The sequence below is a fragment of the Tetrahymena thermophila genome (genome assembly GCF_000189635.1).
Source record: "Tetrahymena thermophila SB210 genomic scaffold scf_8254437, whole genome shotgun sequence".
NCBI lineage: Eukaryota > Ciliophora > Oligohymenophorea > Hymenostomatida > Tetrahymenidae > Tetrahymena > Tetrahymena thermophila.
Genome location: NW_002476218.1, coordinates 106,302 through 120,514, shown reverse-complemented (window position 1 = coordinate 120,514; position 14,213 = coordinate 106,302). Strand labels below are relative to the sequence as shown.

The 14,213-nt window shown below is 22.3% G+C and overlaps 6 protein-coding genes across 6 annotated transcripts; 3 read left to right on the top strand and 3 right to left on the bottom strand. All coding sequences in view use genetic code 6, as the record gives it.

Moving 5' to 3' along the window:
* Positions 1 to 833: 833 nt before the first annotated feature.
* On the top strand, positions 834 to 1,232 carry TTHERM_000444469 (hypothetical protein; the record flags this gene model as incomplete). The annotated part of the gene is made up of 1 exon (XM_012799659.1): positions 834 to 1,232. The coding sequence occupies one exon, from the start codon at positions 834 to 836 to the stop codon at positions 1,230 to 1,232; it is 399 nt and encodes a 132-aa protein (XP_012655113.1).
* A 380-nt stretch (positions 1,233 to 1,612) lies between these two features.
* Positions 1,613 to 3,320, top strand: TTHERM_00444460 (cytochrome P450 family monooxygenase). Its single transcript, XM_001023308.2, has 2 exons — positions 1,613 to 2,815; positions 2,865 to 3,320. The coding sequence occupies exons 1-2, from the start codon at positions 1,642 to 1,644 to the stop codon at positions 3,215 to 3,217; spliced, it is 1,527 nt and encodes a 508-aa protein (XP_001023308.2). The 5' UTR covers positions 1,613 to 1,641; the 3' UTR covers positions 3,218 to 3,320.
* A 1,215-nt stretch (positions 3,321 to 4,535) lies between these two features.
* TTHERM_00444450 (transmembrane protein, putative) lies at positions 4,536 to 5,117 on the bottom strand (the record flags this gene model as incomplete). The annotated part of the gene is made up of 1 exon (XM_001023307.2): positions 4,536 to 5,117. The coding sequence occupies one exon, from the start codon at positions 5,115 to 5,117 to the stop codon at positions 4,536 to 4,538; it is 582 nt and encodes a 193-aa protein (XP_001023307.2).
* Positions 5,118 to 6,472: 1,355 nt separating this feature from the next.
* Positions 6,473 to 7,408, bottom strand: TTHERM_00444440 (hypothetical protein; the record flags this gene model as incomplete). Its single annotated transcript, XM_001023306.2, has 1 exon — positions 6,473 to 7,408. Exon 1 carries the CDS (start codon positions 7,292 to 7,294, stop codon positions 6,473 to 6,475), a length of 822 nt encoding a protein of 273 aa, XP_001023306.1. The 5' UTR covers positions 7,295 to 7,408.
* Positions 7,409 to 8,120: 712 nt separating this feature from the next.
* Positions 8,121 to 11,717, bottom strand: TTHERM_00444430 (hypothetical protein; the record flags this gene model as incomplete). Its single annotated transcript, XM_001023305.3, has 4 exons — positions 11,234 to 11,717; positions 10,132 to 11,181; positions 9,134 to 9,460; positions 8,121 to 8,680 (listed from the first exon to the last, which is right to left on the bottom strand). Exons 1-4 carry the CDS (start codon positions 11,562 to 11,564, stop codon positions 8,121 to 8,123), a joined length of 2,268 nt encoding a protein of 755 aa, XP_001023305.3. The 5' UTR covers positions 11,565 to 11,717.
* Positions 11,718 to 12,191: 474 nt separating this feature from the next.
* On the top strand, positions 12,192 to 14,001 carry TTHERM_00444420 (elongation factor Tu GTP-binding domain protein; the record flags this gene model as incomplete). Its single annotated transcript, XM_001023304.3, has 3 exons — positions 12,192 to 12,848; positions 12,905 to 13,069; positions 13,123 to 14,001. 3 exons carry the CDS (start codon positions 12,192 to 12,194, stop codon positions 13,999 to 14,001), a joined length of 1,701 nt encoding a protein of 566 aa, XP_001023304.2.
* Between the last annotated feature and the right edge of the window lie 212 nt (positions 14,002 to 14,213).

Here is a 14,213-nt window from a genome sequence, read left to right as displayed (position 1 = left end):
TTTATTTATTTATTATCTTGAAAATTATGAATGAATGTACTTAATTAATTTATCAAATCTTTCAACATAATAATAATAATAATAACAAATATATTATTCAGTTTTTAGTTAAAAGCATCAATTTTTTTTTGAATTCAATAAATTATCCTATTTATTATCTTTCTCACGCGCGTTTTAAAATTATATGTTTTATCTATGCTTAAAATTACGTCACTATTCATCTTTTTGCAACTAATATATGATAATTTTCATCATTCAACTTTCTATGTATAAATTATAAAAATTTACATTATATTTTAGATATCCAAAATATCTTTTTAATCAATTACTTTTATTAAAGACTATGTTCTTTCTCAAAATAAAAAAGTAATATTTTTAATAAATGTAAGCATTTTTGTCATTTATAAATATATGCATAAAAAATCATCTTTAATCAAATAATATTTTAGCTATGCTAAAGGAGTTATATTTATTTTGTCACTTAAATTTAAAATAAATTTATTTATTTATTATTAAAATTATATTTATTTAAGTTTCAACATTAATAATTAATTTATTTTTTTAATTTAAATAAATAATTTATTTTTGTGTTTAATATTTTTTAATAAAAAATTCTTAATTTAAAATAATAAGTATAAGAAGAAAGTCTTTGAATTTAATACAATACAAGCATCATAACTACTCAATTTTATATTTTTACTTTTTTTTTTTGAATCCCATCTATATTACCATTTATACAACCTTTTTTGATTTTGTTATAATAATAGATTTATTTTTATTTTTTTAAAATTAAGTAAATTATTTAATTAATAAATTAATTAATTAAAATATAAATGAATTTCAAAATTATTAATTTTGTTGTCGGCCATACTAAGGTGAAAACACCGGATCCCATTCGAACTCCGAAGTTAAGCGCCTTAAGGCTGGGTTAGTACTAAGGTGGGGGACCGCTTGGGAAGTCCCAGTGTCGACAACCTTTTTTGAACTTTTAAATTATGATCTTTTTTAATGCTATGATTGATAATTAAATCATTTTAAATGATTTATATATTTGTTATCATAGTAATTTATATTTTTCATCATTTTAATAATTTTGTTGTCGGCCATACTAAGGTGAAAACACCGGATCCCATTCGAACTCCGAAGTTAAGCGCCTTAAGGCTGGGTTAGTACTAAGGTGGGGGACCGCTTGGGAAGTCCCAGTGTCGACAACCTTTTTTTATTTTAGATGATAAAAAATGGATTTAATTGAAATAATTCTATGAAAAATGATTATTATTATTTAATTTAAATTTTCTGATAATAGTTTAACTCTTATTGTTTTGAATAATTGTAAAATCTAAAAATAAGAACAATTGAAATATAGATTAATGTGGGATTAAATAAAAATATTTTGAATGATCTGGCAATCTGGTGTAAATAAAAATATTTATTAATTTGAATGGAAATATTAATTGTAAAAAATTGAGTAAAATAACAATTCTGATATAATATGGTATTATGTGGATAATTTTTGTCATATTTTAATAGTTTTCACTAATTTTTTACACTTAGAAAACCTATCATTTGTCTTAAAAACACAATTTTGTGAGAAATTTATTTTTAATTTATTAATAGTAAAAATTAAATAAAAAATAAATAATGATAACAACTATCCTGATTGCTTTAACATTTATAGGTATTGCTTTGCTTTTATTCAAGGCATTTATCTAACCTCTCTATAGAATTAGTTTTTACACAAAATAGGGTTTGAAATAAAAGTTCTTTGTTCCATTTTTAGGCTTACTATATTAGATGATTAAAGATATGAATGGCAAGTAAAAAGATGCTATGTATACCTTAAAACATTTGCCATAAAATATTAAAGAACAAAACTTGGATGGATTCGTTGCTAATTTAGGTTCTACACCTGTTATCTATCTGCTTGATGCAACTTTAATAGGAGAGTTTTTACAAAAATAGACAGAGTACTATCAAAAAAGTGAATTTGCAACAAAAATGTCAATTTTATTATTTGGCAAAGGTGTTGTATTCTCAGAAGGTGAGGAGTGGAAAACGAAAAGAAAACTTCTTTCTAACACCTTTCACTATAATCTGATTTAGGATTAAGTTAAGTTAGTCTTGAATGTCACTGAAAAAATCTTCGAATAGCAAGATTAAAATTCTGTTTGTTTCCTTCAGACTGTTGAGAAGATAGGAGGAGATGTAGGCCTTATGAGCTTTTTAGGAGCAGATATAAACAATTACACTCTATTTGGGTAGGAACCAACTGCTGGCATTAACTAGTATATAAATCAATTAATGTCATACATGAAAAATCCTTTAACTGTTTTGATGGGAGGCTATTTGTTTAATAATTAAGTTAGAGGCTCAGACAAAAAAGTCAAGTAAGGAAGCTAAGAAATAAAGAATCTACTAAAGAAGGTAGTTTTAGATGTAATTGATAGAACTAAAAACTAAATGAATGATGGCAAATAAAATGTAGACACAAGTATTATTTCACTTATGCTTAAAAACGGTTAGCTTAAAACAGAAGAAGAAATTGATGAACTTGTAATTTTGACATTAAACTTCTACTTTGCAGCCAAAGACACAGTAAGCAGATTAGTTGCAAATTTGATGTATTACATAGGCAAAAATGATCATATTTACAATAAGCTAGAAAAAGAAATTCTTTCCTTTAAAGATGAAGAAATAAATATAGAAAATATGAAAAAATATAATTACCTTGAAGCTGTTATTAAAGAATCATTAAGAGTTTGTGGACCTTCTCCATTTTTAATTCAGAGGACAGCACTTTAAGATCATAATTTAGGTAAACTGAATATTTTCATAAAAATTCTTATTTTAAATTTTATAAATAGGTAAATACAAAATATAGAAAGGAACTGATGTTAATTGTGTTTTTATTTATAATTTTTACAATGAAAAATACTTTGAAAATCCATTTGAATTTAACCCAGAAAGATGGCTGGACTAGGCATAATTGGAAAAAATAAAAATCAATCCCTTTTCATATCTTCCCTTCTCAGGAGGATCCAGAAATTGCATTGGATAATACTTTGCTATGATGGAAATTAAAGCAATTATGATTTATTTTATGAGGACTTATGAAAAGTTTTAAATACCAGAAAATTTTTAATATCACATAATTATTAAAACAACAATCGAAACAAAGGATCATCTCACTTGTTCACTTAAAAAAAGAGTTAAATGAATAATTTGAAAGTTTTTTTTATTAAATTTATGTTATCGTATTTTTTTATTCTTAAAAAATATTCATAAGTTATCTTGGCTTTAAATTTATTTAAATATATTAATTTATTAGGTTGCTTTTAAAAAAAGAATAATTTTTCAGACAAGATTTTAAATCAAAAATACATTAATTTAAATAATTTTATATATATTATTTGCTTCATTAAAAAAAGAGAGAATATTTACATTCTTTTCAAGATATAAAATATAAAAATTTAAAGTATTAATTGTTGCAAAACTAAGAGAAGAAAGTTTTAAATTAATTTTATTAAATTATTTATCTTAATTAATTTTTTATTTCAAAAAATGAGAAAAATATTTATAAAATATTGAATCAATAAAAAATATGAAAAATAAAGTTAAAATTATAAAGTATCATTCAAAATTAATTTTTAAAAATAGATTTAATAAATATACTTGAGATTATTTAAAAAAATAAAAGATGTTTTTTATTATTCTAATTATCCAATTTGTAAATAAATTAGCTATTATTTGAAAAAAAAATTTTTTTTTTTTGAATAGTTGTCCTCATTAGTAATTTTTTAATAGGTAAAGTATCTTAAAATAAAATATTTTCATTTTATACTATTTAATAATATTTTTAGTAGATATTATCCAAAGTTTTCTATGCTTCTATTTAATTATTTTCTATTTTTAAAGCAGTTTCTGATTATTTGGCTATTAATTAATTTAGATTGAATTTGTAGCTACATTCTTTAAATATTTCTTGTGTTTTAATTATAAAATGCATTAATTATATCTATGTTTTTTAAAGATTAACTAACTATTTTTTTTTTCATTAGAATTATCAATATACCATTAATCTTCCAATTATCTGATTTTACATTTAAAAATTTATGAAAAATAAGATCCATTTGATAGTACCCATTTTTAATAAAAAAATCAACTAAGGGTTGATGTAGATATTTGAGAAAATATGGTATATTTAAGAATGAATTTAACTTTACTCAGAATTTTAATATGATATTTATTAACTTACTTGATGATTAATCCAAATTTTTTTCTAAATTATTTTGTAAGTTATTAAAGGAATTCTTAATTAAAAAACTTATAGTGAAAACAAAAAATGAATGCAAAAAATACAATAAAACTAACATTAACTTAAAATATAAATAACTTTAACAGTTAAATTGGCTAAAAATATTGAAGGCCAAGTATAATATTTATGCGATATACTGAATTAATTAGAATTTTGTTGTAGCTTTTAAGTTAATTATGAATTTTTAAAAATTATATTCTTAAGTTAGTTGACATATTAATCACTTTATATGAAGGGTTAACCAATAAAATTTCTCATGAACTTCCCATTTTAGTCCTCTTTTTTCATATGTTTAGTTATTTTATTATTCAAAGTAGTTGTTTAATTATTGAAGAATACTCTGCTCTAAATCAATAAAAGTAGGCTATGAAAACAAACTTTTTATAACTACTAGTAACGTAAGACCACCAGCAACGCAAATTAAGCAAATGCTTGCCCAAAGAAGGTTTTAATCACCATTTCCATAAACCAAAACGATTAGAAGAATAAATGAAATCAAAGAAACAAAAATAGCTATATATAAAATCACTTTTAAAGATTTTTAATACTCTGCTTCTTCCTCACATTTTTTCTTTGTCCAAGTAGTCTCACATATTTTGTTTGCTTAAATTATTGTTTCATCAAATGTTTTTTTATCTATTCTTCCAACTAAATCATCTTTATAGCAAGTTTTTCTAAATCCTAAACCTTCGTTATTGGGTAAAACAATAACTCTTTGTTTGTTGGATGCTGGAAACTGCAACTGCTGTATCTTTTCAGCTCTTGTTAAGAAATCTTCTGGGCTAAATTCTTTTTTTGTCATAGGAAGTTTTACCTTTTAGTTGGTTAGAAATTATTTGTATATAAATTATAGTCTTTAAAAGAAAAACAAAATTTAGAGTGAGTTTCTTAAAACTATAAACAAATTTTAATTTTTATATAATTTATATGATGAATTCAAACAAACAATCAAGAAAGTCATGAGTCAAAGTAAGTATGCAAAACGTTAAAATGTATTTAGATTTTGTTTATTTAAATATTAAAAAAAGAATAATAATTAGATAAATTACATAATAAGAAATTTTAAACTCGCCTAAAATAATTAATTAAAACATTATTTAATACAAATTATAGACAAAATAAAAATGCCAAAAAATATAAATTTTACTTGATAGATTTTGATTTAACAAAGAGAAATCATATTATAGTCCAAAAAAAATTAAGTAAAAACTATTTAGGTTGAACTTATGCAAAGTATTTTTATGAATCTTTATTTATCTATAACTACATGATTTTTGCAAAGAAATTAAATTTAAAACAAAGAAGAAAGACAATATGAATTTATATTGTTAAAAATAATAAATAATTGACTTCTAATCATAAATTTATTTATGAAATAAAAATAGCGTTAGTGAATAAATTTTTTTTTATTTCGATTTTGATCAATTTAAATTTATCGTTATTTTAAAATAATCTTCAATTACTATTACATAATTTTTAAAAAAGTAACAATCAAAATTATATTTTTTAGTTATAAATTTTTTTTGATAAAATGTTGCCTTAATAAAGTTGAGTAATTTAGGTTATTTTATTAGAAATAATTTTATATATTATCAATTTCTATTTGTAATTAGATAAATGGGATAAATACATATCTATGTATTTTTTATAATTCATTTTTACAACTATTAAAAGTGTATTTTTAATTGTTAAAAAGATAGATATTTTGTTTATTAATAAAATGACGAAATAATTTAAAAATAAGAAATAAATAAGTTAATTTATTTATTAATTTGCTTTTTTTATTTTGTTTTTATATTTAATTGTTAGTCTTTTTTTTAAATAATAAATCTTCAACTAATCAAATAACTTTTCAAGATTACATAAATTTAAATAAAAAAAAGTATTAAGAAGAATATATAAAGATAACTTGACAATTTTAGATAAATTAATAGCAAATAAATCAGTTTTTTAAATTTATGATACATCAAAAAATAACTTGAATCAAGTGAAATAATAAATCGTACTTAATAATTTTTTTTCTTCATATTTTAGTAATTTATAATATAATTGACAATCATTATTAGAATTATAGATAGAAGCAATATAGTTAATATAATAAACGAATGCATTGATGAATAAACAAATGCTTTTATGATAAAAATGAGCAAAATGTTCTCATAAAACACGAGACATAAAGGCTTGTTATATGATCCAACCACATACTAGCAATATTTTTTCATCATCTTTCATAGTAGGTTCAAAAGAAATATCTCCTCTTGCATAAAATGCATTTTATTCAGAACAAGGCATAGTGCAGCAAGGATTAGGTTCAAAGTTATTAGTGATTTTTGTGTAAGGACTTCCGTTTCTTTCAACATTAATTATTCTTGGATATTTGCAAGAATAACCTGAGCACATATCTAATCTGTTAGAGCAGGAAACTAAAGGTATAAGGACCATAGGAGATTTAGATTCATCGATAGGTTTAACAACAACTCTTGGAGATGTGGCACAAATACCTGTTATAAGGAGTTCAACCTTACCAATGACAGTACCCTTGTATCTAATTAATGCAGTCTTCAAGCAACACATTTCAATTTCAATAGGGCAAGATTAACTTGGGTTATTTTAGAAGTAGTAAGGTATTTCTACATGGTCATAGCAAAGACAACTTTATTTGCAACTGAAACAAGCCAATTTGCAATTTCCTCTGTAAAAGTCGATTCTTCCAAAATTTTAAGTCTAAGTATATATGGAAGTTTTACCAAAGCAGCAAACTTGTTAGGAGAACCTAAGGTGAGTAGTTTCGTTAGTCCAGTTTTAAGGGACATCAAACTAGACTTTTTATAGAAGAGCAAGTTATTATTATCTCTAGATTTGTAAAAGCTATTATTAATAATCATTCATCATAGGCTATTAAACTAGAATAACCTATTATTAAGGAGGGTATTATTGTGGAGGGTATTATTGGGGAGGGTATTATTGCATAGGAATCATCTTTTTAATTATTAGTTTTTTTTTGGCTTTCTATTATTTATTTGAAGTTTTTTAAATCTTCTACTTTGTTTAAGATTTTTTAAGGTTTTAGAAATAATTTAATTTATTTTTTATATATAAATAATAGTTATACCAGCACATTTGAAGTGATAAAAGCTGGAATTTCAATCATTCTAAAGAAGCACTTATTAATTTTTACTAAAATTAGATTAGTAGTAAGTTGATATCATAAATAAAATTTGAGAAAACTAAATACAAAAACTATCGAAATCTACATATAACAAATATCCCGCCCCACACCAATTTTTTATATAAATAATATGCAGAAAAAAAATATAATTGAAACATACTCAAATAATTAACATTTAAAAAAGGTGTTAAACCTAAATGCATGCATATATATTATAAATCATAATCTAACAAATACATTTTAACAATTTTCCTATATAAATATATCTTTTTTTTGACTAAATTTTAAAACTTATTTCTGTTTATTGCAATTTTTTATATGAATTTTAATATTCCCAAATAAATTTTAAATGAAATATCAAATATTCTTAAATTATATTTATTATTAATTTAAAATGAAATTCAAAACACAACTGGCTGTATAAAAATATAATAGTAAAAGATATTCTGTACAATGAAGAGTATTAATAAATAAGCTTGCTGACAAATAAATAACTAAAGATGAGATGAATTTTAATTATGGTTGAGCTGATTAATAATAATTAAAAATAATTGTTTCATAATCGATTAAGTATATAAGTATAAAGATAATTTTATGTCTGTTTACTTGATATTTTTGTTATTTAAAAATACACTTTCAATTTTGATTATTAGTATCATAAAAAGAAGAGGAAGAAGAAGAAGAAATTTAATTATCTTTTGATTTAATTAAAAAAATCCTTTGTCTTAGAAACTAACTTATTTTATTTATCCCGTCAACTATTAAACCACCAAAAGTCCTTAGTTGGGTAGAATTTTTTAGGTTATCTTGATCTTTTATTTACTCTTTTGAGTTCAAATAATTATTTGTTTTCTATACATTATGTACAAAGAGTTATTATTTTGTGCCTAATTCTTAATTTTTTATTATTTTATTTTGCTATGCTTCGCTTTATTAATTTACTTTTGACGAAGTAATCATATCTTCAAATTGTTTTTATTATATTTGTTTTTGTGCTTTAAAATAATTAGTTTTTTAATTGTTTTATTCATTTTATTTTGGTATTTACATCTATTAAGTGGGTTATTAATCAAGCTGAGGTTGCTTAGATTTGTTAAATGGATTGTTTTATTATTGATTTTTTAGGCTATTGATCACATTTAGAATGTATTAATCACTGCTCTAATTAGTGTTACTCCAGCCTTCGCCATACATATCTAATTTTTATTTAAAAGTTTTTTTACATATAATGGTTAATTAATTTGTTTTTTTATAGAAAGCTTGTGAAAGTAAGCACTAACATTATAGTTAGAATTAGAGGGCATATAATATATAATTATTAGAATCATGATTAATATCAATATTTTATTTGAATTTTAATATCGAATATCTATCTAATAGAAAAAGTTGAAAATTGATTAATTAATCTTTAATTTAGATTCTTTCTATAATATTTTTGCAAAACTTTCTAATATGCATTCAAAAATAAAATAAAAAAATAGCCACTTGATTTGAATTAATTTTTATTTATTTTCATTCTATAGTAAATAATATTTACTACAAATTTTCTTGAAAAAAAATAAGTGAGAAATGTAGATTTATTAGTTTTGACTGTCTCAAAATTTTATCCACAATTAATAAAGTCAAGAAAATTAAATAAAAAATTTTACAATTGCTTTCTGATGTGAAATCATAAGAGTTTTACCCTCCGTTCAACGAGTTATTGTTTTAGAAACTTTAATTTGGTAAAATTTATCCTGGTAATAACTGTCTATTGACTTAATTCGAGAAACAGGTGGTTCCAAATTTTTTTTTTTTCGGTCTGAACAGGACATTGTATTTCAAAGTATTATTAAGTAGCTCCAATCGCTTCTCTTCGAATCTCTTAAGTTAATCTAAAGTGAACATATTACCTTTTTGTAAAAATTCTAACATATCCATAAAATGCTTGTCTCTCATAGATTGTAAAACTCCGTAATATAATTTATGATCATCAACTATGTAGAATAATAAAAATCCAAATTAATTTAAAGATCATATAAATGAAGTAAACAAAAATTGGGATGAAATCACTATCTATTATCAATAGACTTTTTACTACTAAAAATATCGTATTTTCTTTGTTTGCTTTCAAATTTCGATAACTCGAAACTAAAATTAGTTAATAGTAGTATGATTTATCATTAAAAGTTACTTTTATTAATTAATTAAAAAAAAAACCAAAGATTCTCTCTGTTAAAAGTATACTTTTAAAAATAAATAATAAATATAAAATGTGTAATCAAACTAAAATTTGTGAAACTTCTGCTAATTTTTTAATTTTAAAATATATTTTTGTTCCAGAAATGAATTATTCCAAAACTTTTTATTTCGAGTTAATATACTCGAAATTTAATATTTACAAATATCATTTTTGAATCTGAAAATATAAAAGTGAAACAATCATAAAAATGAATTAAAAATATTCTATATAGAATTATCAGTTGAATCTACATTTTTTGTTTTAAATAGACTGATAAATAATCAATTTTTTTATATTTATCCATGTTTTTGAATTGCTTCTAAACAAATCAGATAAAATAAATTTATTGGATTTCATATTATGAGTATTAAATAAATTAAAAATTCTTAAGAATCTTATTTTTTATAAATGAAATAAATAAATAACCTTTTTTGACTAATATGTTTGGCTTTGGCTTTATACATTTAGGAATCTAGAACATAAGGAAATCTATACCATCTGCCCTGATTGCTTTGTCTTCTAAATCTTTTTTATAGTATCGAAGCAAAACTTATTGATAAAGCTTTTCATATTTTTCAAAAAAAATTCCATTTCTAGCTTTCTTCACACTATCATTTTGTTCATCTCGCAATAGCTTTTGCTTGTATTTTTCAGTTACTAAAAATCCCTTCTTTCTTCTCATATTTAGAGCCAAATCTTTTTTTTCTTAAATTCTTTGCATCATTTGCTTTTCTGCATGTTATTTGGACACAAAATTGGTTTATCTATTATTTAGGATGTTTTCTTAATACCTTGGTAAATAATTTAATTTATTTTCTTAAAGAAGTTAATTGTTGCTTTAAAACAGCCCATTTTGCTTAAATCCATTTTACGATTAGTTCTAAAATTACTTCTATTGTTGATTTTATGTTGTATTCTAACTCGTATTACTAATAGATGAGGTATTTTATTGATTATTTCTACTCAAGCTGGAGGGAATCAAGTTAGAATTAAAGCTTTCCATATTTTAAAATAATTACTTAGGCTATGAAGAATAATTTTAATTTCTATCCTTTCCTATTAACTGGTTATCATTAATCTTTTTATTTTATATAAATTTACTCTAATTCTAAATAAATATATTTTTTTCTGCTGCTTTGAGATTTTAATGATTATTTTAGTCTTATAAAAGGTTTTTATTTTAAAATTGATTGATTTCTTTACTTTGAAGAATTATTTTATTTTTTCCTTTTATACTTGATAATTATTATTGTTAAAAATCAAGTCCTATTTGCGTTTTATTAGCTAATTTAAATCCTTTATTACTATTTAAAGATCTTTACTATTAATAAAGCTGCAAAGATCCTTGTTAAGAAAGTTGCTAAGATCTTTGCTAAGAAGAACTACTCTCATTTAGCAAAGGTAAAATATCAAAATGCTAAGATGATTAGTTATCGTAATCATCTTAATCGCTATATTCGTTTTTATTATTTTTAACTGTTTGATAAATAATAAAGTTATTTAATAAATGAAATTAAATAAAATTTACATGACTAATCTTTCATTTTTTTATCATTCATAAATGGGATATAAAATTGCTTTTCATGGTTTGCATGTTGATCATAATCTTGGAATTCAGCAATAACTGGGTATTAATCATCTATGACTTTCTTTTATTGATTGCTTGTTTTTATATTAAACGCACTATTAGTTTCTAGTCTTGCTTTATCTAAGCTATTCGACTTAGAATTTGCTTTTTCAGATATATTTTTTTAATCACTCTTAACTGTATTGATAAACTATTTGTATTCACTTTTCTCATCCAAGCTATCATCATTTTTATATTTATTTAACTCTTCGTCTGTCAAAACAAACTTCATATCTCTTTTATATAATAATTATTTAAAGTTCTTATATTAAATGCTTTATTTATTTAAAAATAAGATTTAGTGTAGTGCTATTTTTTCTGTTTAAGTAGATATTGTTTGTGTCTTATAATTCTTAAAATTTTTAAAATATATCTTTTTTTGATGTTAAATAAATCTTTGGTTGCGGACACAGTTTTTCAAAAAATATGCGAAATCTATTGCTAAATTAGCTGATATATATAATATTTAATAAATTCAAAATCTATATTTCTTGCTAATCAGCTATCTTTAATTAGTTCAATTTAATTTATAATGATTTATGTTTTGGCTCAATTTTCAAAAATAAATAAATAATTTCTAATATTTTATTTTCCATTAATATTCATAATATTTACTTTAGAATCGGTGAAGTAGTCATAATATTTTTTATTTATAATATAAAAAGCTTTCGTAGTTAATTCTTAATAGAAAAAATTCATTTTTTTAAAGCTCTAATTTATCGAAAGGAGTTCAATTTTCCTGCTAAAATTTTTATATTTTAAAAATTTTATTACATTTTAGAAAATTTTAGAAAGATTTTAATAATTTAATTATAAAAGCAAAATTAGTAATATAAAATTTTTAAAAGAATCTAGGAAAATGAAATCAAGCTAAGATTTATCAAAAATCTTATTAGATGTAGCTGCCTAAAAAAATATAAGTATTCTAGGAACTAGTAAAGGGTGCGGTGTTACATCTTTGACTAATTTTTTATATAAAAACTATGGATTTAAACCTGAAGGAGATCTTAAAATTTAAGAATTAGAATTAGGTAGAATAACTTTAGCCATTGAAGATAAAAATGTAGTTAGCATTGACAATACTAATGAACATTTTTGCGATAAAGAAGGAATAATAATTGTCATTGATCTTACTGAAAAAAATCTAGATTCAGTATAGTTTTCAAACATACTCAAAACTATTAAAAAGTTTAAATTAAACTTTGTCTGGTATTTCAATAAACTTGATAAAGCTATTTTCGACATGTAAAAAAGTAATCCAGAAGAAGTCTACTAACTCTTAATAGAAAAAATTGAATAAGCAAATTAACTGATTGAATAAGTTAATGAAGATTAAAGCGATTATATTGAAGAAATCGAACCTACAAGGTCTAATGTATTGATTGGATCAGCAGTTGATGGATGGGCTTTTTCATTACATAATTTCGCTGAAGAGTACAGTAGCAAGTTGAAGATTGAACCTTAAAAATTAGTTACTAAATTTTGGGGAGAAAATTATTATAATTCTGATGACAAGGTAATAAATTTAATGCAACACCTTAAAAAAAAATAAATGTTTATTATTTACTTTAGACATGGCACATCACTTCTCAAGATTAGAAAAAAGTTAATAGATCTTTTTGCACTTTCATCTTTGATCCTATTTGGAGACTTCATTTATTAATTAGATAAGGAAGTTTAGATCTTGTTCAAGAACTTGTAAAGTAAATTGGTATTGAAGTTGACATTTCAAACAAAGTAATTTATTTAGAAATTTATGAATTTTATGAAAGCTTATTCAAAAAATTAAGTCTGGAAGAATTTTGTTGAGAGTCATAATGTATGCTTGGCTTAATAGTGCCAAAGCTATCTTAGGAGCTGTCTAAAAGCATATTTTAGGATTTGAGGAGGGTTTATTAGAATTAAATAGATGGTAAGTTTATAGCAAATAATTAGAAAAGTATCAAGAACTAAAATCAAATATGATTTATTGCTTTGGAAAAGATCCTACAACAGGATTAACACTTGCAAAAATTCTAAAAAAAAGGGAAAATAAAATTGCTAAGCTTAATGCTTTTGTATGTGATTTGATGACAGGTCCATAGCTTCTTAGATAAATAGAGGTTACTGGTATATTTTAGCCTTATTTTTCCAAAAATTATATAACTCTAGAATGGAATCAAGTTATTTAAGGCTAAGTTGTGCTTATAAAAGCTGATGACCTTTAAGAAGGTATGATTTTAATTGAAGAAAATGGAATTTAATTCTACAAAACATACAGCTAACAGTACAAAGAAACTCCCTCTTCTTTGGAAAATAAAAATCCTTTCAGCATTTAAAACTACATCTTAGGAACATTAGATAAACTTAACCCAAAGCTTAAAAAAGTTTTTGCCTAAAAAAATGAATTATTTTTAACATTTGAAGAATTAGCTGAATATCTCATTCAAAATAATGACTTTACAAAATAGGATGTTTCCTCCATTGTTTGTATTAAGCAAGATTGTATCGTATTGAATTACTCCAAAAATTCACAAAATAAAAGTATATTTAAGTGCTTTGAAAAGGCAATTGAACTATCAAATATTAAAGGTTTAAGAATAGAAATAGAGCAAATAAATGACAAAGCAGCCATTAACGAAGATGATCTAGTAAAGGCAATTGTCAATGAATTTAAAAGTTATATATGATAAAACTAATGAGGCTGATATTTAAAATAAATATCAAAAAAATTTATTTATATTTAAATTTACTTTATCTTAGTAACTAAAGTCTTTACAAATAAACTATTTTAGAATTTCATACAATTAATTAAATTTTTTAATTTTTATGTGTTTGAATAGAATAAAGTTAGATTAAATTATATTAAAATTAAAGTAAGTTTTCTCTATTTGAATACAAA